At 39.7% G+C, this 26,632-nt stretch overlaps 1 protein-coding gene across 9 annotated transcripts in view; it reads left to right on the top strand.

The window, feature by feature from the left end:
* dlg3 (discs, large homolog 3 (Drosophila)) overlaps positions 1 to 26,632 on the top strand; it is a 546,829-nt gene that overhangs the window by 410,089 nt on the left and 110,108 nt on the right. For all 9 annotated transcript variants that reach the window (XM_043704756.2, XM_087992017.1, XM_087992016.1 and 6 more), the window contains one exon: positions 5,777 to 5,879. In XM_043704756.2, coding sequence (XP_043560691.1) covers positions 5,777 to 5,879 — 103 coding nt within the window. The remainder of the gene's footprint in view (positions 1 to 5,776; positions 5,880 to 26,632) is intronic.

The raw sequence follows: 26,632 nt of genomic DNA on the forward strand, positions 1-26,632 counted from the left end.
TTGGACTGGGGTGTACAAAGTTTAACAATCACACAACACCAGGTTATAGTCCAACAGGTTTAATTCGAAGCACACTAGCTTTCGGAGCGTCGCTCCTTCATCAGGTGATAGTGGAGGACACAATTGTAAGACACAGAATTTATAGCAAAAGTTTACAGTGTGATGTAACTGAAATTATACATTGAAAAATACATTGATTGTTTGTTGAGTCTTTCATCTGTTCGAATACCATGATAGTTTCACTTCTTTCACGTGTAAATCACAAAACTTTTTTTTAAAATTTGCATTCTCAGGTTAACTGTAACAATTGGTGTTAGCTGGACAATATGTTGGAGGTGTTAGCCCTCTGTGTTCTCTGTCTGTGCCATAATGTTTAGACTGATGCCCTGAGGCATGGTACTTTGGGGAAACCGAGCAAAGGCTACGGCAACGGGTGAATGGACACTGCACAACAATCGACAGACAAGAGTGTTCCCTCCCAGTTAGGGAACACTTCAGTGGTCCAGGACATTCGACCTTGGACCTTCGGGTGACCGTCCTCCAAGGCGGACTTCGGGACAGGCAGCAACGAAAAGTGGCCGAGCAAAGGCTGTTCGCTAAGCTCCGTACCCATAGGGAGGGCCTCAACCGCGACCACATTGCACTATACACACACTCCCACACACACTCCTACACACACGCACTCCTATACACACACATAAACACAGACACACACACACACCCTTACAGACACACACTCCCACACTCACACATGGATCCTCTCAGAGACTTAGAGCACTCTACACTCTACTCTCACATAGACACACACTCTCTCACACTCATAACCACCCAACCCAGACAGACACACGTACACACATACATGCATACATATACATATATGTTTGTGGGATGAATTTGTAATTGCAGAGTTATATTATACTTTGCTCAAAAACTGCATGAATTCATGTAAGACTCAGTTTTCTCACTTTTTAGGTTAGAATCAGTCTAAACATTATGGCACAGACAGAGAACACAGGGGGCTAACACCTTCAACATATTTTCTAGCTAACACCATTTGTTACAGTTAACCTGAGAATGTAACTTTAAAAAAATAGTTTTGTGATTTACACATGAAAGAAGTGAAACTATCATGGTATTCAAATAGATGAAAGACTCAACAAACAATCAAGGTATTTGTCAATGTATAATTTCAGTTACATCACACTGTAAACTTTTGCTATAAATTCTGTGTCTTACAATTGTGTCCTCCACTATCACCTGATGAAGGAGCGGTGCTCCGAAAGCTAGTGTGCTTCGAATTAAACCTGTTGGACTATAACCTGGTGTTGACTGCACTTCCTTAAGCTGTGAGGTGACTATGTCTAAAGATGTGTTGGCCACAAAGTTCTTAGCCTCATGGCTGCAGCCCAATGCCTCCACCCAACATTCAAGGTCAAAAAACTGGTGTTCAAAAGCAAACCAAGTGGTGGTACTTATTACAGATGCAATCATCCAGACTGACAGGAGCATCTAAGATTTCCTACATATTGCAGGCTGTACAATACACTTGATACACCAAACAGTATCTTTACTTAAAGGAACACTTTCCCTAAATTACACCAAGTAGAAAATTAACTAAGTCTTCTTTTAAAAATAAGTTAGAAGTTATCTTTCCCTAGTGCAACTTTAAAATGGGCAAAAACCGCTTATCCACCACCTCCCAATCAGCTCACTGCTTTGTGCTGATGTCATTTCTGTCAGCCTTTTTGAATTCTAGCAAGGTTCTTGCTGCTCCATCTGAGCTTGATCTGGACTTCACCCAAAAATCTTTCACAGGGAAGCTTTTCTACCACCATTCAATCCCAGGTTCGCACTGCTGCCACTCTGTCTCCTCTTCAAGACTATAGACTTGAAAGTTATCTCCTTTTTTTATTTCCCGAGTCCAACTTAGGTCCACACTCTGTCTGCTTCACTGTGATGCTGGCTTGCTGCACACTTTTCCCAGTCTGCTTCACACTGTGCCTGATTGTCGCACACTCTTAACTTTAGTGCAATTTTCCATCCAAGTCCCCAAAAAATCAGCCTGTAGTTCTGGATTGTTAGTTTAGTGATATTACCACCATGCCATCACCTCCCTACTTTATTTATACCTCCGATTATAATTGCACACTGATATTTGTTGGAGCCAAGCAGAAAGATGACACAGGTATGCTTCTTCTATCTTGTGCACGAATTAATCCTGGAATGTCTGTTAGGACAATATTCATTGTCTAGATTTATTATACATTTTAATCCTTACTAGTTGATTTAAGCCTGCGGGAAACTTAGACTTATTTCACCCCTGGTCTGTAATACACCTGATCAGATAAATTACGGTGTCAACCAGATGAAGTGGAAAAACTGCAAAATGGAGATTGTTTCACTTTTCTTTGTTAATGGTCTCTGCCTTCATGAAAACAAAATTGTATAACATTCTCTTGGAAATTTAAGCATGTGAAATGACTATAGAAAGCAATTATAGAAAATTCATATAAGATAATCCAATTGTCTTGACTCACTGAATAGTTATAGACATTTAGCCTGTTTATGTCTTACATGAATAATAAACTCTGTTTATGCAGCTCATTCTCTTATAGCTTTCTAAAGATAGCAGCTGCATGACTCAACTTTTCCTCTAATACTGTCCCTGTCCAGATTGCTCTGGAGTAAAACAGCAGCAGTATTTGTGTAATGTAAATTCATTTCTACCCTCTCGTATAAGATAGTGGAGCACATTCTACCCAGTACCAATTCATAATTTGCTGAGAGGCTTTGGGTATATGTTTCCTAGATTCTTATTTCATGACTCTGGCCATTGTACCTTTAGTAGCGACTCAGCCAGTTCCTTCAGGTGGAATATATTTGTGATGTAGATTAAAATAAGTACAGGGTTTTATGCAAATACAAATAACTTTTATATGTTGGATGTGATCAGCCATTCCTCTGCAACAGATCATTGCTGTTCATTGCAATGATATTACCAACCTGCTGCTGCCTCGGAGGGCAGCTAAGAGTTATGCAGCACAGAATTAGAAAATTATTGCTTTGGTTATAGTGATTGTAACAAGGTCAGCCAGGTGGGCCTCATAGAAAACATGGGGGTGGAGAGATAATTAACCCTATTCAAATTGTCTTTGTAATAATTGTAACAAGACTAGCTAGATAGACCTCATAGAATATGAGCTCCATGATTGGGACCATTAACCTGGTTCAATTAGGGAGTCCTGACTGACAGATATAAACAGGACTGTCAGAGCTTCTGTTCACTGGTTCTAAGGAAGCTGAATCCATGTCAAAGATTCTCCATGCGTAAATAAAGGGTGACTTCGTGATAGGATACTGGCCTCTGTGGAGTTATTTTAATGATAACTACTCCATTTGAGGTTATTGCCACAATCATATATAGCCTGTTTCCATTGTCACTCTTCTGATCCACCTTAATCAACAAAGAATGCTCTACTATTATTCACTATTTATTCCAATAACGTTTTCAAAACGTTTGTGGTTGGAAGTTCAGTTACTCAAATGTTCGTTCCTTAGATTAGTGCCCACCTTGATGTCTGTGCCAGATTACTTACTTATTAGCATACCCATGTTCCAAGATGCTTTCATCCTACAAAGCAATCATTGTTAATGCTCTGGTCCTGAGACAAGAGTGGGTTGGTTACAAAGATATATTAGGCGAAAGTGAGGACTGCAGATGCTGGAGACCAGAGTAGAAAAATGTGGTGCTGGAAAACACAGCAGGCCAGGCAGCATCCAAGGAGCAGGAGAATCGACGTTTCAGGCATAAGCCCTTCTTCAGGAATGAGGCTGCTGTGCCAAGCGGGCTGAGATAAAGGGTAGAGGGGAGGGGATTTGGGGAAGGGGCTCTGGGAATACGATAGGCGGAAGGAGGTGAGGATGAGAGGCCGGAGAGGGGGTGGGGGTGGGGGCGGAGAGGTCGGGAAGGAGATTGCAGGTCAAGAGGGCGGTGCTGAAACCGGGGGTTGGGACTGAGATAAGGTGGGGGGAGGGGAAATGAGGAAACTGGAGAAATCTACATTCATCCCGTGTGGTTGGAGGGTTCCTTTGTGGAAGATGAGGCGCTCTTCCTCCAGGCGTCGTGTGGTCAGGGTCTGGCGATGGAGGAGGCCAAGGACCTGCGTGTCCTTGGCGGAGTGGGAGGGGGAGTTAAAGTGTTCAGCCACGGGGCAGTTGGGTTGGTTGGTGCGGGTGTCCCAGAGGTGTTCCCTGAAACGTTCCGCAAGTAGGCGGCCTGTCTCCCCACCACATCTCCTCCACTTCCCACACCTCCGCCCTTGAACCTCACCCCTCCAATCCCACTGGTCCTCACCTTCCATCCACCAACCTCCGGATACATCCTATCATCCACCGTCATTTCCGCCACCTCCAAACAGACCCCACCACCAGGGATATATTTCCCTCCCCATCCCTATCAGCATTCCGGAGAGACCACTCCCTCTATGACTCCCTCGTCAGGTCCACACCCCCCACTAACCCCACCTCCACTCCCGGCACCTTTCCCTGCAACCGCAAGAAGTGCCAAACTTGTGCCCACACCTCCCCCCTCACCTCCCTCCAAGGCCCCAATGAATCCTTCCATATCCGTTGCAAATTCACCTGCACCTCCACACGCATCATTTACTGTATCCGTTGCACCCGATGTGGTCTCCTCTACGTTGGGGAGACAGGCCGCCTACTTGCGGAACGTTTCAGGGAAACCTCTGGGACACCTGCACCAACCAACCCAACCACCCCGTGGCTGAACACTGCGCCAAGGACATGCAGGTCCTTGGCCTCCTCCATCGCCAGACCCTGACCACACGACGCCTGGAGGAAGAGCACCTCATCTTCTGCCTAGGAACCCTCCAACCACAGCGGATGAATGTAGATTTCTCCAGCTTCCTCATTTCCCCTCCCCCCCACCTTGTCTCAATCCCAACCCCCGGATTCAGCACCGCCCTCTTGACCTGCAATCTTCTTCCCGACCTCTCCGCCCCCACCCCCTCTCTGGCCTATCACCCTCACCTCCTTCCACCTATCGTATTCCCAGAGCCCCTTCCTGAAATTCCCTCCCCTCTACCATTTATCTCAGCCTGCTTGGCACACCAGCCTCATTCCTGAAGAAGGGCTTATGCCCAAAACGTCGATTCTCCTGCTCATCGGATGCTGCCTGGCCTGCTGTGTTTTCCAGCACCACATTTTTCAACAAAGATACATTGCAAGGAAATGGCTGATCACTTCCAACATATGAGATCATGGTACTTTCATTCAGCTTTGTTCCTATTTTAATTGTCATCATAAATATATTTTATTTAGCCATTTGCTTTGTTGAATCATTGTAAATCCTATTTTTAAAAAAATCTTTGTCTTCTACCATTTTGGTAGTTGCATAATAGAATGAGAATGGACTTGTTGACAATTGGTGTTTTTAATATCTATCAATTAGTCTACAACAGACACACACCTGATACAACGAAGACGTCATTGGTGCAGATGCTTTAATAAATATGTCCAAATTATTTTTCTTCCCTGTCATGTATGCCATGACACGTTTTCTTTTAATTATTCAAAAACAGAATTGTAAAGTATTATTTTTAGAAAGAAATTCATTTGATTTAGTTATTTCTGGACAGGCTATAGGAAAGCAGTGTCAGTGGGCACTTAATAAGTAAATCTGCATCACCACTAGAAATTGCCAGTAACAACATGGGAACTTAATTGTGTTTTAAACAATCTCTCTTACTTGTTTCAGGTGAACGGTGTAAACCTTCGGAGTGCTACCCATGAGCAGGCAGCAGCAGCACTCAAAAGAGCTGGTCAGACTGTGACCATTGTTGCCCAATACAGACCAGAAGGTAAGCATGTGTGTTGTACTGAAACTGATTTTGAGTGAGGAGCTTCGGTGCTTCTGATGATAATTAGGTAAAGCCAGATGTAGTCCCTAGTTTACTTATGAATACCTGATAGTTTAATAAAATTCTTCAAAATGTCAGTCAGTATCCCCTTCACATTCAGTTTTTCCATGTTGATGCTTAAACAAAACTTAATACGTAGTGCAACATGATTGTTGTACTTGATTATGAAATAATCTAAATGAGTACTATTTCAAGTTGAACACTACACCTGAAGTTAAGTCTCAAAGGCTGTTTCAGTTTCCATAGTTTTTGTTCTCTCTGCGGTGCTTTGTGTCCTTTTCAGGGTAGGTTTAAATTGCCTTCGTATCTTGGAAGGAACTTGGAACTGACCCAATACTATATATGAAACACAACATCAATACAATTCTGTAGGATTGTTTATTTGGATTGAACTACTGTAGTCTATGTTTGTTGCCTCAAGGGGGCCTCAGTGAGCCATAGAAACACAAACTGCTGGGGCCATTGAAATGAGATTCAACAAAAAAAGACAATTCAACTTCTTTGATCAAAAAGGTAAAACAACACTGTCATATATCAGTGATGCAACTAATTGATTTGAAGTGACCGGGAATTACTATGATCAAATGGACAACTACAACTAGTGGAACATTGTTCTTCGTGGGGAAAGGGAAGAGGACAGTTTTGCAAATTATTATATTTAATGTTTTGAAAACATTCCTATGCACTTCATATGCAATTAGTTATTTGTTGCAGAGTCACAGTAACACTGTAGCTAAATTCCACAGCCATATAAAGTAATTGTATAAATATTATACAATCAGTGGGCGGCACAGTGGTTAGCACTATTACCACACAGTGTCAGAGACCGGGGTTCAATTCCCGCCTCGGACAACTGTCTGTGTGGAGTTTGCACATTGTCTGCGTGGGTTTCCTCTGGGTGCCCTGGTTTCCTCCCACAGTCCAAAGATGTGCAGGTTAGGTGAAGTGGCCATGCTAAATTGCCCGTAGTGTTAGGTGAAGGGGGAAATGTAGGGGAATGGGTCTGGGTGGGTTTCTCTTCGGAGGGTCGGTGTGGACTTGTTGGGCTGAAAGGCCTGTTTCCACACTGTAAGTAATCTAATCTAAAAAAATTATAATCAATATTTCATGGTATAGATTAGGAAAGAAATCTTGCTTATGACACTTTAAATACTGCCACAGAACCCTTAATGCACAAACACATTTTCAGTTTCACGTCTTCTCTGAAGATTGCTTTATTTTGGTAAGTTTATTACTTGGTGCGTGCAGAAGCTCAACACCACTCATTGAGTGTCTAAACTAAGCTATGAAGAAAATTACACCTGTGGAATTTATGTTCATATCATACTAGCCTGGAGAATGAGCAAAGATTTCATGACGGCTTCAAATAAAAGCTGTAATAAATTGCAAAAAAGTAGCTGGTCCAGACTCTCTTACTTGAATAAGGTAGTTCAATTTGCTTTTTGTCAATTAAGCAATAGCTATACATCACATTTCTTTCTTTGTACATATATGTCTGAAAGAAAAAGCCAAATGTTGATACAAAATTAATGTTTCATTTTTAATTATTCCCTTGGAATGTTTTGAATATTCCATTCAACATGGACCATTCTGGTTATTCTTCAATCTTAGAAAGTCTGATACTTCACAACTGATGAGTTTTCCATCTAAAGAGAGAAAGCAATATTTAAATATCCAACAGACCATCACTTGCACAAAAGTGATTTCAAAACTCATTCTTACAATTAACCCTCACTTGCTCAATTCGCAGAAGTATCCTACCTCTCTGGGCACAGTTCACCGAGATCCTGTACACTCGTCAGCTTTAACTCTTCACAGAAATGTGTGCTGTTCTTTGAATCCTCCTTGCTGATACATGTGCGCTAATTACTCTTCCTTTTTAGTTCAAGTTGTTGATATGGTCCTATACAAGCCAGTTGAAGCTATCATTCTTCTATCCCTTTCAGTCCAGTTATGTGCTTTTCTCCTTCAAGTTAATGCTGGTTCTCTTCTACTGACCAAGTGCAAAGTACCATTCCTAACTTCCACTCTTTTCCTTCTGCCTTCCCCTCTACCTTCAAGTATACCTGTACCTAAGTAGTGGAACTATTTCAAGTAAATACACCAGGGTCAAAATTATTTATTTTTCTTGAGAGCTCTTTGTGATATTTTTTCAATTTTTTTTCATTCTCACTAAATATTTTATTAGATGATGCAGTTACATGGTAATCTTACCTTCTGTGTTTATGTTGTTTTTTTAAGGATTTCCCCATTAGATAGATAAAATGACACTAATACCAAGGATTGCATGCATATTATTAAATCTTTTAATTTGGAATCTATCAATATATTTTTGTGAGTTTAATATAAATACATTTTATAAACCTTATCATTTTATGATTTATCAAAATAAATAGTTAAATTCATAATTTATGGAAAAAAATACAATATTAAAATTGAGTTTCAAGGAATTATTATTTCTGTACACAGGAAAAATATAACTTATGAATTGCTTCCTGAAAACCTTTGTGAAAATTGAATGCAGGATGCTGGCTATCATCTGGGTTAAAAAAATCTACAGCTTTTTATTGCTTTTTATTCTGTGCTTCGATATATAAAAAAACTTAACATCCTCAGCAATCCTGATTGCCTGTCCATTATCCTCACTGCAGGTTAAGGATGATAATTAGTAATGAACTCTAACAAACGTGACTGATACTTGGGCTTCTCTTCTTTTGAGGAAGAATAAAGATGTAAAATAATTGTAAATGATAGGTGTGAAAGCAGAAAATGGATCCACTCTGCTGAAGGAAAAGCCAACAAGACACCCATAAGACATGGTGTGCAAAAGGTGCCAGGCATGGGTGAGCGAGGAAGTGTTAGGCATGGTGGAGGAATGAACGATGGAGGGAACAGTCCCTGTGGAATGCTAATGGTGGAGGCGGAGATGTATTGCTGATGATATTCTGCTGCAGATAGTGAAAATAGTAGAGGATGATCCTTTGAATGCGGAGACTGGTGGGGTGGAAGGTAAAGACAAGAAAACCTCTATCATATTCTCAGAGGGAGGGGGAAGGAATGGGGCAACAGTCCAGGAAATGGGTCAGAAGCAGAAGAGAGGCTTGTCAACCACAGTGGACTGTTTCCTTGGTTGAGGTATAAGAAAGACATATGAGGTGTGCTCTGATGCAAAGTGGCATAATTGGAACAGTTGTGACCAAGGCAGATAAATTGGGAGAATGGAATGGAGTCCTTCAGGAAGCAAGATGTAAGGAAGTATTTGGTCAAGGTAACTTTGGGAGGCTGTGGATTTGAAATGGATATTAGTGGATAGCCTATTCCCAGAAATGGAAATAGTGAAGTCATGGAAAGGGAGGGAAGAATCTGATGGAGTCAGTGAAGGTGAGAGAGAGATAGACTTTGAAAACAAAACACTTTTTTTCCCAATTCTGGGTGAAAACAGGAAGCAGAATCAATTACTTCATTGATATATCAGAGAAAAAGTTGTGTAAAAGGGGTCCAAATTGATTGGCACAAGGAATGTTCCACATAACCCAAAAAAAAAGGCAGGCGTAGCTGAGGCTGACACACCCTTATAGCTGTGTGAATATATATAATCACAGTTGAAGAAAGTGGGACAAGTTAAAGGAGAGGTTGTTCAAAGCAAGAACAAAATAACCAGGTGAAAGAGGTTGGTGGTGATGGATGGGAACTGATCAGATCCCCTTTCAAGGAAGAAGCAATGGGCCTTCAGACCATCCTGATATTGAATGGACATGTAGAGGGATTGGACACACATGGTGAAGAAGTCGCAGCTGGGCCAGAAAACTGGAAATTGTGGAACCATGTAAAGAGTTATAAATGGGCAGATTTTGAACAAAATGTAAAATATTCATCAAAATATGAAGAAATAAGTTGAGTGGGACAGGAATAGGCTGAAACAATGGATCTGACAGGGTAGTCTTGTTAGTGATTTTGAAAAAGGGATAGAAGCAGTGTTGGGGAACATTGAGATGGGAGCTAAGAGGGGATAGAGTCAGTGATAGTGCTGGAAACAGCAGCTTGATGTTCAGTGTTGGGGTCATGATCCAGGGCAAATAGGAGGAAGTGTCTGACAGCTGGGGCATAGATAATGCAAGGTACACAACAGCAGCACCACTCCTACCAATAGGTTTGATAGCGGATTACATTTGAGAGAATGAAGAACAGCTAGTTCAGAGGTTGTAGGTTACAGAGTGGTAAGAAGAGCAGAGAATTTAATATGGGAGATATCACATCAACAGTTCTTGATGAAGAAAACAAATGCAGATAAGTGGCCACAGTATGGGGTCCAAGTGGAGGCAGAATATTGGAAATGAGTGAAAGATCTCTGGAGCGGGGAGAGGACCCCTGTCTAAACAGGTGGGTACATAGGCAAAGACAAAGGAAAAAAAGTTAAACAGCATGTCATGCCTGAGCTGTGTTGAGGTGAAGCAAAGGGATACTTAGTAATTTGCTGAGCACAGATCATTCAGCATCGGAAGATCAGAGGACATAGTGAATATGCACCAAGAGGAGGGAAGGGAAGGGGAGGAAGAATTCAGAAGGGTGTTCGTACCTGTGAAGATAAAGAAGATAATCAGTTGCTGCTTGTTAATTCATTGGGTGGATACAGATTCAAACAGATACAAAAATCTTCTCATCAGCAGTGCAGGGAGTAGCTCAGCTTACCAATAAATGTTAATCTACAGCCGCCATTCTGTTAACCACAATATGAATACCTTTGATATGCATATAGCTTCAACAACAGTTGCTTGTCTCTCTGCAATGCAATTGTATTAAATGAGCTATCTCATCAGCATGTATTCTTATTTCTGGCCAAGTGGACAACTGACAAGCAATGTTCCTCTCCTGGTCCTTGACAGACACAGTAAACTGAAGGATAACACTTTTATATAAAGTCCAGCAGCTTCATTTCCCACTTTGTTGCCTTTAGAAAATATCTTTGAGGAGAAAGTGAGGTCTGCAGGTGCTGGAGATCAGAGCTGAAAATGTGTTGCTGGAAAAGCGCAGCAGGTCAGGCAGCATCCAGGGAACAGGAGAATCAACGTTTTGGGCATAAGCCCTTCTTCAGGAAGAAGGGCTTATGCCCGAAACTTCGATTCTTCTGTTCCCTGGATGCTGTCTGACCTGCTGCGCTTTTCCAGCAACAATTTTCAGCTGCCTTTAGAAAATATCAATTTAACAGCATACAGTCAACTACGTAATGTTGAATGGAGTCACAGGTAGACCAGAGTAGCTAATCATGAAAGACATTATTTACCCACTTCACCAGTTACCACATTTAATTGAATTCAGTTTGAAATAGCGATATTTGAATGTAATTATCAGTACCAATACCTTAACACTTTCACTAACATGTCTGGCTGATGCTTTTACATGCACTCCCTTTGATTGGAGGCTAGATTTCTAATACTTACGAGATTATACTTAATATCATAAATGTTTTCACAAATATTAACTCTGGTTTGTTAAATTGGCAAAATTATAAGCCATTCTTTTCAAACAGTTTTATAATTTTGCAAAAAATGCACCTGAAGAAATAATCATAAATGTCCATATAATCTTGATAAATGTATCAAAGAAAGCATCAGTCAAAATGTACAGGGCCCTGACTGATATGGACTAGGGTGGAAAATCTGGGGGGAGTTGCATGCAAAGTCAATTGAGGCCTTTCTTTATGTCAGCAATAACTGTGCATTTTTCAACCAAAGTCTGACGTCAACTTGCAATTCTCACTAGACAGTGGCAAGATGCCTATTAAGAGGGATTATTACAGGCTTTCATGAACAGGGGGATTGAGTTTAAGAGCCACGGGGTTTAGCTGCAGCTCTATAAAACCCTGGTTAGACCACACTTGGAATATTGTGTCCAGTTCTGGTCACCTCATTATAGGAAGGATGTAGATGCTTTAAAGAGGATGAAGTGGAGATTTACCAGGATGCTGTCTGGATTGGAGGGCTTGTCTTATGAAGAGAGGTTGAATGAGCTATGGTTTTTCACACTGGAGAGAAGGAAGAGAGGTGACTTGATAGAGGTGTACAAGGTAATAAGAGGCATAGATAGAGTAGATAGTCAGAGACTTTTCCCCAAGGCAGAAATGCTGTCATGAGGGGTCATAATTTTAGGATGATTGGAGAAAGGTATAGGGGAGATGTCAGAGGTAGGTTCTTAACGCAGAGAGTAGTGGGTGCGTGGCATGCACTACCAGTGGTGTTAGTAGAGTCAGAGACATTAGGGACACTTAAGTGACTTCTGGACAAGCACATGGATGGCACTAAATTGAGGTGTGTGTAGGTTAGGTTGACCTTAGATTAAGATAAATGCTCAGCACAACACCGTGGACCAAAGGGCCTGTACTGTGCTGGACTGTTCAATGTTCTATGTTCTATAAATTGTTAATGACATCATTAACTGCACTCGTTACCTAATTAAAAGTTTCCAGCCAGAAGTGCCAAATAGATGATCCTTTTCATCTCCTCTAAAGTCCCCAGTATTACAGATCAATTTACGTCACGTGTAACCAAGAAACTATTGAAGGCACTGGATATTGTAAAGGTTCTGACAATGTTTTGGCAATAGACCTGAAGACCTATGTTCCAGAACATGGCGTACCCCTAAACCAATTGCTCTAGTTCAGCTACAACACTGGCGTTGTAGACTAAATTTGAAAGATACGACTATGTAGGTCTCTGTGCTGCCATTCTCTGTGAGGAAACTAAACACTAAGAATTCCAGACATGAAAGTCGAAGCAAGTACCTGGTGAGTCCAGTTAGCCATCCTGGTCACCAGGAAACAAAATCTCAGTGAACTGGCCATACCCAGACTCTATACAATGATGCTGACATTTCACTCCTGCCAGCCTCTCTGGATTCTCATGGCACTACGACAACCCTTTTAGAGGCTGCTTTTGCATTTTTAAGCCTGTACTAAATGTGCTGTGTGCTTAAGGACAGGCACCGAGTACACAAATTGGACCAGCCCACATCTAAGTTTGCTCACTTGCTCTCTTAATACTCAGCCACCATTAACAGCCCACTTGGGATGCTCACGGCATCCCTGCCTTCCCTTGTGTTGCCTTCCCTTCCTTGCTTTTTTCCGTTTTTTTCCCCCAGGTTAGAGCTACTAGGCTCACAGCACATCTGTCTGTTTAGTGTCAGGAAGCTTGCCATAGTTGTAAGCCATCCTCAGACAAGTCAAGCGAGGTAATCTTCAGCTGGGTGGGGTCGCAGCATATGAAGTGAAGGCAACATTAGTATTAGTCCAAGAGTAATGGTCTATTCTGGCAAGACCCAGCAGTGTCGGGTTCATCCAGACATGGGCTAGCAATTAATGTTAGGGGTCCTATAGGGTGGGGTGGGCCCAGTCAGACAGCCACTTAGGGTAGTCATGGCCAGGTCCTCACCTCTCTGGGACTGAGGAGCTGAATGTTGGGCTGTTCACCAGCTGTCTTGGCTCTTTCTGCTCTATTATGGACTGTTTTTCCTGGAATGAGAGAAAGGGAAGGGTGATGTAAGATGAATGTGGGTTGTACATCTGTTTGTGGTTAGTGCTGATGATGGTGGAGAAGTGTTAAGTTATCCTGAGCTAGTGAGTAGGCAATTCAGAGTCTGTGTAGAGTTGGGAGGGAGGGGGGCAGTTGAGGTTGGTTAGATTGAGTGAAGGCAGATGTTGCAAATAATAATGAAAGTGGTAAAGTTTTGATGGGAGATGCATGCAGTTCCCAAGACAGAGTGAGTGTAAGGTATTAGAGAGAAGATGATAGCACTTAATTTAGCTGAGTAGAGGTCATTGATCTTCTTCCTTCACTGTTGGGCATTCCTCCAGACCACTGAGAGTGAAAAATAACCTGGTTGGAAATCTCAAATAAGACTGATAATAAATAATCTTGTGGCTTCTTCTTCTGGTCTTTGGGAAACAGGATGTGTTCCTCTGCAACATCCCATCAACTAGGACGTCTGGGTGGCTGTCTACAAACCAAGGTGCAATTTCTCCATATTTGCCACATCAGAGACAAATGTCAGGAACGCTGTCAGACTGACAGTGCATTGTCTGGGTACACAACAGCCTGTTCAAGATGGTGCAGGTGCCAAGAGTAATGGTCTATTCTAGCAAGTCCCAGCAGTGTTGAGTTCATCCAGATATGGGCTAGCAGCTGATGTCAGGGGTACTTTAGGGTGGGGTGGGTGACTAATGAAATGCGTTTCTGACAAGAGTGAGAAAACAGGTTAGTCCTTGAGGAGAGCAACCTGCCATGAAACTCAACAAAATTGACATTAAGCCAAAAACTCAGTAAAATTTTGCCGAGTTTGTTCACACACATATTACAATATAATTTCTAAGCATCCTCTATGGGAAAATAGTTTGATGACCTGGGATAAACCTTTCATTTAAAATGTTGAATTGATAGATTCCAGTCTCATTTTTTAACCTTTATCCGAATTCAAGTAATCACACTTTACTGTGCTGACAAAGAATTTATTTAGATTGGAGCTTCTAAAACTGTTGGTGTTTGTGAAAGAATGGCATGGTACCTGTTGATCTACTCAAAGATGTACAAAACTATGATCACTGGGCCAATATTAACAGCAAAGACGAGTGGGAAAGAAGTTCTGAAGTACCTGGAGAAATGTTAAGCTGAATTAACACTGAATTCTGGGCAGTAGAATGGAGGTAAGAGAGGTGAATGGCTTGGGAAGGGAAAAAAGAAAGAGGGTTCAACTGTAGAGTATGAATACAGTATCAGAGATGTGGCTTGAAAAGAGTACTGAAACCTTTTACCTCGGCATTCTTCCCTGTACAACAGACAAAAGACTGGGAGTCAACTTGGACTTTAATTAAACAAACACTTTTTATTTAACTATTGAGGTACTGATTCTCAATATAAATTCATTGAGCATTTGCTTCTTACTACATATAGCCTAACTTCAACTTTAATTCACTTCACTTGGCTTCTCTTTATCTTATTTTAACTTTATTCACATTTTTAACTCCAATTTTGACTCTATTAGCTTGGCTTGAAACAAAACACTACTCTAATTCAAGTGAAGTGGCCAATTTTGCTGTAGGTGTAGATCTTGCCCCATGGTTCTTTGTCTTTTCTGAAGATAACCAGGACATGTGCTTCTCAAATGTTGGTCACCTGCAAAATCCATTGTCTGGAACCATTCATCCCGAAGTATGCTCATTTTCCAGAGACTTCTCTGGCAATTAGCCAATGAATTGATCAAACATAATCACAATGTTCAACTTAACCAATGGAGATTATTGGTAAACAGCTCCCAAATGCTTATACCAAGTTGTAAACAATTGCATTATATGCTCTATATAAGGTCATAGTGGTTTCAGTATGTCCAGCAGACCACCATAAAACCTCATTTATTTGGTCAACACAGGAAACTGCAGGTCACAGCTTACAGGACAAGATCCAACAAGTCCTGGCTGCAGTTTTAACCTAGGTCAGAGTTTAAACTAACTTTACAAACGTTCCCGGCATGCTCGATTGTAGTTCTGAACCAGTCTCATAGGCATTTCTGCTGCAGTCCACCCAACCACAGAGGACAACAGTGTAGGAAGTTGGGAGTGGAACTTTAAATTAGGCTTAATACAAAGCATATTGTATGGACAATCACAGACTATGAACAGATGAAGAAGATGTTATTAGGAAGAAAGTTACTGATCTTTAACTGTCTAATAATGCATGCATAATTGCGATATGCAGTTTAAATGCTGAATATTCAGCGGGTCACCATGCAACTTAGATAAAAGCCTGTATTAAATGTGTGTTAAAATATGAAATTCTTCTGATTGTTTTAATACTAAATTCTGTCACGAAGTTAAACATTTTCAATTACTCAGTAACAAAATTCAGAACAGAATGGCTTAAAAATGTAAATCATTGCTTTAGCTCCATTCCTGTGGGAATGTGTTCTAAAAAGCAGCCAAACAGCTGTGCAGCAGGCGGGAGTATTTCCATCAGTGGTTTTAATGCACAGATTAAATTTAGTAATCAAGACATTGCAAGCTACTTACTCACAATCTGATCCATGGTAGAAGAGTCTAAAAGTCATTGCACTCATTTAGAATTATTTTTGGTTTGGGATTACATCACACTCCAGTTAGCATTTGTATCATCCATTTAATTAAGTTTTACTTTCGGAATTGAAATTATCTGGTGTATATTCTTCTGTCATAGTTTATGTCAAGACCACTGGATTAAAATGTAATTATTCATTGAATCAGAAATTACTGGACCTCAGAACATGAAACATCTTCCAAAATCTTAGAAACCAAGTCAAACCACATCTGTAGATGTTAATGTGAGGATAAGTTCAGTGTCATCGAGCTTAGTTGCAATGTTAGGGAGCAAACAGTTCCAGTCCATTTGCAGTAGTTTGGCAGATCCATTCTCTAAACAGTATCAACACTCACAGTCTCTAGAGTGAAACCCGTAGAACAAGTTTCTATCACATCCCAGTCTCTCTTAACAGTTTCTCTGCAGATAATTATCAGTCACAATGTTATTTTTAATTTTCTCAGTCCCTGTGACTTTAGCTAGATTCCACACCACAGACATATTTAGATGACTACATTTTTGGATGTTATCCACAGTTAGTGTCAGCTGGATTGGGTTACTGTGCTTCAAATCTTTGATAGTTCCCACTATTGTAGTCTCCCAGAATGTATCCTCACAATCCCTGTCCTTCAGAAGGTTCCTGCGATCCTATGGATGGTTTTTTCAGCCTTGGAGAAATCCCATGATTCTAGATTTGTTGATGAATTTGTGTTCAAATTAGTTTCCAGTATATTCTAGACGATGAGAAGAAACTATGTACTTTACAGTGGGTGTAGGTAACATACATTTGTTGAATTAGTATAGTAATTATGCAGTCGATGGTTAGAGTGTGGTGTTTGGTTTCTGCACCTATCCTAATTCTTCCCATCTCACTCTCCTCTTTTTAAACTCATTTCTGACCTAATGTTGCCTTCTTGGGTTTAGTGTCAGTTATTTTTGACTACTGGTATGCCTCCATGGATCCACTGATGGATTATTTTCTACATTAAAGTGCAATATATATATAATTTGGTGTTGCTGTATTCCTGAAGAAGGGCTTATGCCCGAAACGTCGAATTTCCTGCTCCTTGGATGCTGTCTGACCTGCTGCGCTTTTCCAGCAACACATTTTTCAGCTCTGATCTCCAGCATCTGCAGTCCTCACTTTCTCCTTGCTGTAAGCTTGGATGGGCAAAATTAATGGTTATTACAACCTTGTTTAATAGAGGATAAAAATAGTGAACTTTTACTCTAATCATTTTTGAGATATCCTGCAATATGTGTCAATATCCCTGATTAAATAATAACTCTTTGCCCACATCATTGTAACATACTGGAGTTGAATGTTTCCTGTATCATGAAGACTGCTCCTTGCGCAATAAGATACTGTGAACTTGAGTCTCTTACACTGTATTTGTGGCTGATCCAAAGTTTTATTCATCATATGGCTTTCGATACTGAGTTCACCATCCTGAGAGGAAAACAGACTAACTTCAAGCTTTGTTCACAGTTTGGAAATGACTAACAATTGTGATCAAAAGATTACTTGCAATGTCCTTAAACTGAACTTTGTCCAAAAATGACTACACTGACATATTACTCTACCAATCTTTAGAAATGATAAACAAAACTATATTGGGCAGAATTTTAACTGTTGGTATGTTGTGTTTGAATTCTAAAAATGTGGCAGCCGATTCTGGACAAATGAATAACTCAACATGAAGCTGTTGGTTTCCATTTTTAACCATATATTTTTGGAGATGGTAAAGAAACACCTCTGAGTTGTTAGACATGTAAGAGACCAATGTTTGGGGATGGGGGCGTACTATAAACTAAATTGGAAGTTGGACTGCTATAACTGAAATACCACAAGAGATTTGCAACTTAAAAGTTATGTGCTCCTTATTTTTGAGCTGTGTATTACGATGTTACTTTTTGAACTTTGAGAGGAAGAATTTGAAACTGATTTGGAGTGAGAGACTTTTGAGTTAAGGAAGTTCTGTCTTTCAACAATCCTGCTGACTATTAAAAGTTGCAAATGCCAAGGCAGCACTGATAGAAACTTCCAAAGCCTACGTGTGCGTGAATGTGTGTAAAAAGACAGAAAAACCAAAGCTCAAAAGAAAGATTCCTAATAGAAGAATTACTCTAGGTCCACCCAATAAACTAATGAATCAAAGAAGAACGTTACCCTGCAGACAAAAGCCTGACAATTCCCATTCCTAAAATGTGAGAAAATAACTTTCCACCTATGATCTGGATTTTTATTGTTGAAATTTTGTTTACCCTTTCTTTATTCTTTTTCCACTCATATGTGTTAAACTGTTTGTCTTTTGTCTGTCTTAATTGTGAGTGTGTATGTTGAAGGAGCATAATTTAAATTAGAAATCTTTCCTTTTTTTCTGCTTTTGTTCAAGGCAAGTGTGCTACGATAAATAGAGTTACTGAGGAACTCTGACGTGAATTGTTTTTGTCCTGAATAGGTGTCAGTCATGCAAACTGTGATCTAATTGGGATTTTATACATTTATACATTTTGTGATAGCTGTGGAACAATGTGGACAGTTATCAACACACTCTTCCCAGTTAAGTCAAAGGTTTGAGGGTTCACCATTGGGATCTTTTGATTGAGGGTGACATAAAGTTGAATGTGGAGTTAGTGTATGTGATAAAGGATAAAAGAACACTACCAGGTTTATCATACTAAAGTAAGACGGCATTGGAAACAAATGAAATCATCCTCCAGTTGGAACAGGTATCCCTGATAGATTTGTAGGAAAATAACAAAAGGCAGATTGCTGTAATTGGCAAATAAATTAGGGGTAGAATTGCCTGCCAAAGTATCTAGCACTTCCAGAAATACAGGAGGGACTAGATACAGAGTGGTTGAGTTAGCCATGATTCAATCACAGTTAAAAGTTTGAACAAAAAAAGAGTGGAGGCAGGATGAGGTAGATGAGGGTTTTAAAAAGCAGGAAATTGAGATAAGAATGCTTGTTAGAACCCTCATTTATTTTTCATTATTTTGTTCTTTATTTAATTTTTGGTTTTGAGCTGTGAACTGTGAAATGAGAGCTGAAAGGTGGCTTTTGAAACTGTGAGCAGCAGCTTGTGTTTAAAAAATAAACAAATGAGCTGTTTTTGAGGCCAGACCTCAAAGTAAATTGCAGATTGTTTATTGTTAAAAAAAATGTTCTACACATTCTGGGAGAAACTTTATGCTGAAGGAGATGGCAGGTGTTGAATGTTAACTGGGACCGTGGGGAGATGGTTGGTCTGGCAGAGCAAAGCCAGAGTTTGAATTGGTATTTGAATCAGGTACCTGCAAAAGCTATATGACCAAGGTTTGCTTTCTCTCTGGTTGTCCTCTTAGCATCAACTTGGTGTAAGTTCAGAAAATAGAATCTCAATTATAAGAACGAAATGAATATTCCTCAGAACCTACTGGATGCTATCTGCATGCATCAGTGTCATTACAAGGCAAGATATGATTCCAGTTGTTGATGATGTTACAAATGTGGAGACTACTTACGTGAGCTGGCCAGTTGCATCTCATTTATTTTTCCATTCTGATTTATTCTTTAACTCTATCTGTTTATCTGCTTGTCTTTGTATAAGAGTGGAGGCTAAAATTAAAGAGGATTGGTTAACAGGTTAGACATTAGTCAGACTACCTTGATGTTTAACTTTGCTCTACTAAAGTTACTGCATTGTTAATAAATTGTAAAGTCTTTGGTTTGAGCTATAAACATGTGTTTAGTATCAATTATCCACAAAGTACAGAGGAACCCCAGCATTCGATTATCTGAATATTGGACTATCTGGCAAGATTGCAAGGTCCCGCATTCAGGTAGACTACGTTATCCAGCATTTGAGTAACCGAACGAAATACTGCCCGCCCATGTCCTTTGGATAATCGCAATTCCTCTGCATTCTGAAATATCCCCCTAATGTCTATATTGATCTTTCCCTCAGCCTAGTTCACTTCAGCTAGCTCAGTTGCCCCTATTTAGGTTTAAAACACTAGTCTTTTATCCAACGGTCTTCAAAAGTTACATGATCTTGTCTAACCAACAACTGAACCCTGTACAATTTCACATTCCCAAATTGTGGCAAAAAAATGTTAAACATTCTGTGCAACATAACATTATCCAAACTTCAATTCTTCCAAGTTTATATTCCAAAAAAGGAGTATTTAGCACTGAAAGAAACTCCAAACTCCTGTGTCAAATGTGATTTCTCTTTCATAAACGCATGTGGACTCTGCCAATGTTGTAATTGTTTCTAAGTGTCTTCTTATCACATGCTTTATAATCGAATCTATTATTTTTCCTACGACTGACACCAGGCTAACGTTGTCTGCAGTTCCCTGTTTTCTCTCACCCTCATTTATTTGATAATTGCAACCTTCCAGGCACTGTTCCAGAAGCATTAGAATTTTGAATAATGATCAACAATATATCCGTTATCTTTCTAGACACATCTTTCAGCATCTAGGATGAAAATCATTGGATCCCAAAGACTTGTTAACTTTCAGTTCCATTAATTTGTCCAGTATTACTTATATAATAAAGCACTTTTGTTTTAGTTTTTCATTCTCACCAGTTCCCGGAAACTCTTACTTCTGGATGATTTCTTAAAGCATTCTCTGTGAAGACATGTAGAAAGTAGTTATTTAGCTTCTTTGTCATTCTCCTATTTCCTGTTTCTGCCTGTAATGAATCCATGCATATCTTCCTAATATTTTCCTTTTAACATTTCCCTAGAAGCTTTTAGAGTCAACTTTTATGTCTCTAGTTTACATTTGTATTCTATTCTCCATTTCTTGATCAATTTCTTAGCCCTCCATTGCTGAGTTCTGATATACTCCTAATGCTCAACCTTTTGACTTTGGCAAGTTCATAAACCTTGTCTTCTAAAGCAAGATTTTGCTTATAACAGCCAGAAAATAGATACAGAATTTAGCAACAAAAAAAAATTTACTCAGTTTCTCCCTTGATTTGTATTTTTTTTCTCTATAAGTAGAAGGCTGTAATGCTGGGAAATGCATTGTTCAGGGATGATATAATGGTAACATTTGTAGAGGTTGAGACTTCAGTGTGAGATGTCAATAAGATACAGCCAAGTGTTCATATTGGTTGTTCAGGCTTTGTTTGTGCACTTTAGGAAATATCAGAAGAGAAAGCAATGAATGGAGATACACGTTTTGTTGACTGGGGCAATTCTATGCAGGAGAATGCAGGGGAAGATGGAATGTGAGGGTTTTCATCTGCAAAAGAGTTGTTATTACCACGGTGCATAAGGAAATGGTAGATACACTGCAGAAATATTTATGTCCATCTTAACAGTGGAAGGCACAAATTAGATACCGGAATTAAAGAGTAACAAAGAGTCTAATATGAATAAGAAACTTAAGGTAATTATCAGCAGAGAAAAAGTAATAGTGCAATTTAAGTTACTAAAATCTGATCAATTTCTAAGGCCTAATGCGCTACATCTTAGCTTTCTAAAATCAGCCCAACAGATAACAGATGTGCTGGTTGTGATTTTTCAAAATTCCCAAGATTATGGAATAATCCAAGCAAATTAGAAGTAAGCAAATGTATCTATTTATGAAAGGGGGGAGAGAGCGGCACGGCACGGTGGGCGGCACGGTGGCCCAGTGGTTAGCACTGCTGCCTCACAGCGCCTGTAGACCCGGGTTCAATTCCCGACTCAGGCGACTGACTGTGTGGAGTTTGCACATTCTCCCCGTGTCTGCGTGGGTTTCCTCCGGGTGCTCAGGTTTCCTCCCACAGTCCAAAGATGTGCGGGTCAGGTGAATTGGCCATGCTGAATTGCCCGTAGTGTTAGGTTAAAGGGGTAAAGGTACGGGTATGGGTGGGTTGCGCTTCGGCGGGTCGGTGTGGACTTGTTGGGCCGAAGGGCCTGTTTCCACACTGTAAGTAATCTAATGTAAGAAAAGAGAAAACTACAGACGTGTTAGTTATTAAGAAAACTCTGGATTCTATTGGTAAGCAAATATTGATGAAAAAAGATACATTTTGTTAATGCTTTTTGGCTTGATACAACTTTTCAATTTGCAAAAGCATACAAAGCAAAGGGAAAAATTTCTACTGAAAGACTGAAGAGTGCTGATTGGATCACTAGTGGATAATGATTGATAATTTTCATGACGAATATAACAATTAATGGTGACTGTCAGTTTACTACCAAACTGTTTAAACTTTAAACCAGACAGGTCAACTTTGGTCAAAGCATTGCCCTGAGAAATAAACCTGAGAATGTGACCTATTTTGTTGAACTAAACAGATATAGTGTTTGTACATTGTTAAACTAGCTAATGTCATCACAGGACAGGTTAGATTCCATGGTTTAGATCCGATTCGATTCCCTACAGTGCGGAAACAGGCCCTTCAGCCCAACAGGTCCACACCGACCTTCCGAAGAGCAACCCATCCAGACCCATCTCCCTCTGGCTAATGCACCTAACACTATGGGCAATTTTGTAGCATGGACAATTCACCTGCCCTGCACATCTTTGGAATTTGGGAGGAAACTGGAACACCTGGAGAAAACCCACACAGACATGAGGAGAATGTGCAAACTCCACACAGACAGTTGCCTGAGGCTAGAATTGAACCTGGGACCCTGGTACTATGAGGCCGTAGTGCTAACCACTGAACCACCATGCCACCCAGGTGGCTTGATAGATTATATTTTGTTTTTAATTTTATTTAACAACATGGTCTCTTACTGAAATATGAAAGCAATGTTGCAGATTTAGTTTTAACAATAAAACAGAGGTTTAATATGTAAAAGAAAAGAAGGAATAAAACAAACATATAACACTATTTGAAAGATTTTGAAACACAGTACAATGAAATATTCCATTTGTCCCAACAAGTTTTATAGTGCTCAAACACCATGACACCTGTCACATTTGTAGATTTACCTTAACTATTTCTTTCAATTCCAAGTCTTGAAAGTCTGATAGCCTCTTCCTTACGTATTCACACAACTGAGCTTAAATTTGCTTCGCTTCAAATATCACCTTTTGGACTAGAACTCTCAACTGAAAATCCTTACACTGAGCTAATCTATTTCTAACTCTTTCATACATCTAACTTCAAACAGGATGTCTGTTTCCAATCCTATGGGTGTTACCCCAAAGCAAAAGGAGAACTCCAGATCTTTCGAACTGAAAGTAGCCTAACGCTAATTGGTGTTCATTCTGTCCACTCTTAAAACTCTCTCAATGCAAACACATTTCTATTAGCACTCCTGGAACTACATCCCTCATATCAGTTTCATAAAAACCCGTATCTCCATAAATACTGGCACATTAATAATTAAAGCCACTTTTACACACAGAGCAAACCCATGTGCCACGTGTTTAAAATCTAAACTCAAAAAGTATATTTTAAACATATATCACATAGTTTACCCACCTGGAGGAAATGTGTCATTAAGAAGCATTTTGATTATCTATCAAAAATAATCTTCATGCTATTTCAATGTCACATTAACAGTAATAACATATTAAAGTTAAGCTTATAATGAGTTTTTCATACCACATAAGTCCATGGATAGCATTTCCCTCGATGTCCCTTCATATGTGCTTTCAATAAAGTGTCTGCGTTAACATTTTCTTTTCCAAATCCATGAGCAATTTTCAAGTTATACAGCTAGAAAATTAACCTCCACGGTGGGCGGCACGGTGGCACAGTGGTTAGCACTGCTGCCTCACAGTGCCAGAGACCCGGGTTCAATTCCCGCCTCAGGCGACCGACTGTGTGGAGTTTGCACATTCTCCCCGTGTCTGCGTGGGTTTCCTCCGGGTGCTCCGGTTTCCTCCCACACTCCAAAAATGTGCAGGTCAGGTGAATTGGCCACGCTAAATTGCCTGTAGTGTTAGGTGCAGGGGTAAATGTAGGGGAATGGGTCTGGATGGGTGCGCTTCGGCGGGTCGGTGTGGACTTGTTGGGCCGAAGGGCCTGTTTCCACACTGTAAGTAATCTAATCTAAGTTATAAGATTAATAATAAGTTATTGCCATGAAATGTATAAAAAAAAATCTAAAACATTGCAGTCCCTGTAAATAACAGCTTCTTTTATATTGTTGGCAATACATATTTTAAAATGATGTAGATTCAACACAAAACTCAAGTTTGTTTCTTAACGGTTGAATATTTTTGCTGACATGTGGTCAGTTTCTTTAAAAGCTAACTGGCATGCCATTCAATACCCATCTGGTCATTTTACAATAAAACAACCTTCACAGCAATTTCAATGATATCAACAGCCAATTTAGATTAGGTTAGATTATCTACAGTGTGGAAACAGGCCATTTGGCCCAACGAGTCCACACCGACTCTCCGAAGAGCAACCTACCCAGAGCCATTCCCCTACCCTATATTTCCCCTGACTAATGCACCTAACACAATGGGCAATTTCTCATGGCTACTTCAGCTGACCTGCACATCTTTGGACTGTGGGAGGAAACCCATGCAGACACGAGGAGAATGTGCAAACTCCACAGACAGTCACCCAAAATGGGAATTGAGCGCGGGTCCCTGGTGCTGTGAGGCAGCAGTGCTAACCACTGAGCCACCAGACTGCCGAATTTGAATAGCTTCTCATTGTCCAATGCTGTTTAAAATAGTATGGTTGTCAGCACAGCTTTCAAATTCTCAAAGACACTCTCATACTCCTGCATCCATTTAATGTTTCTTCCATTCTTCAACAAATTAATTTGAGATCCAGTGCTGAGTTCAGGAAAAAAAATCTTGTAATCAAATTAATTCATGCCAGCGTTACCCAAAATTTTGTATTTTGTCCTAAACTCAGGAAACATCCAAAATAGCCCTTAAGGTGCAGCTTTGGCCTTGTCACCTTTGCTTTGACAAATTCACTCTTGGCCAGATTTAGAATCTCATTGGCTATTTGCAGCCTTTCAAACAGTTATGGCAAGTGGTTTAAATGTTCTTTGCAAGTTAGGCTAAAAACAACCCAATTATCATTGTAAACTACACAATTGCACAGTCCTTCAAATACTTTATTGATTAATCATTGACTAGTGCATTTTTCATTCTAGATAGCAGAATTTGCATTGATAAAGTCCACGTGCTATTACAGAAGTTAATTTTACTTTGGCTGTATCAGTCAACAGAACTTACCAATATATTGTTAGCAAGTCAATTTTTGTAACAAATGGTGCATGTTCCATTTATTCAATGCAAACTTTCAATCTTGGAATAGGATGAGTCCGCTTTTGTTATCATATTGATTTTTGCTAATCAATACAGTATTTTTGTGACCTATCTGGTTTTGGCACAATAGTTGAGCTCCAGCCACAAATAATTGATTTATTAAGAATTTACTCTCTTCTGTCACTTAAGATAATCTTTCTGGGTTGAGTTTATAAGGGTACTGCTTTATAGATATCACATTTTCCACATTAACATCATGAATAGTCAAAACTCTTTTTCCTGGCCTATTCTCACAAATTGATTTATGATTCTGTAATAGCTTTCGTAAGTCACTTTCATAGTTTTTGCATGATAAAGCATGAAATTCAACCCTCTAAGCACTTCTGAATGATTGTTGGAAAATCAACTGTTGAATTTTCAATTTCTGGTAGTTATTCACTTGGTCTAATATTTCTATTTTACTTCCTAGTTCTTTCACACTTTAAGTATAAGTTTTCTTTATTGTCCCTACAATAGTTTCTCTTTAACATGTTAACATAACACACTAACTGACTCTTTCTCCTGTCTGGAATATTCACTGCATAATTCCCATCATTGAGTTTTGTTTTGATTTGATAAGATCCGTTGATTTTAGTGGTTCTCCAGATAAGTAACAACAACAACACTTTGTCTCCACCAACAAAATATTAAAAGTTAGGCCTTTTAATCTGGTTTTATTGTTTGTTGAGTAGCCTTCAACTGATTTTTAGTCAACTCATAGGCTTTAGTCAGGTTTTTTTATGAAATTTGAAACCTAGGCGAGAAGAGTAGTCTCTGGATTTTCTTTAATCAATTTAAGTGGTCCTCACACCTCATGTCCATTTATTACTTCAAAACAACTGAATTCTGGGGACTCATTAGGAGCATCCCTAATGGCATTTTATAACAAAGCATTTGGTCATGAGGTGTGAGGACTAGCATTTATGCTAGTCATTGGGTCATTCTTGACAATAAGTACTGATCATAGTCTTTAAAGTTTGATGTATCTTTCCAATGCAATTTGAGATTGTTAAATATCATTATTCACAAACCAGTTCATCGTTCCTTTAAATATATGCAATATCAAATTTGAATCTTGATCTGATTGTATACCTTTGATCGTCCATAACAAATTGAATTAAATATTTCACTACAATTTTTGCACTACGTTTTACTAAAGGCCTGCTTCAGGAAATCGTATGATTTTTAAAAATTGATTTGTGGGTAATGGGCTTCATTGGTTTGCCAGCCTTTATTGCCTGGTACAGAAATGTTCATGAGAAGATGGTAGAGAACTGCCTTCCTGAACCATTGTAGTCTACGTGCTGTAGGTAGACCCAGAGTGCTATTAGGGAAGGAATTCCAGAGTTTTGACTGAGTGACAGTGAAGGA

Source organism: Chiloscyllium plagiosum, unplaced genomic scaffold, assembly GCF_037043375.1.
Source record: "Chiloscyllium plagiosum isolate Xiang-an unplaced genomic scaffold, Cpla_swu_hap1 HiC_scaffold_11, whole genome shotgun sequence".
Lineage (NCBI taxonomy): Eukaryota > Metazoa > Chordata > Chondrichthyes > Orectolobiformes > Hemiscylliidae > Chiloscyllium > Chiloscyllium plagiosum.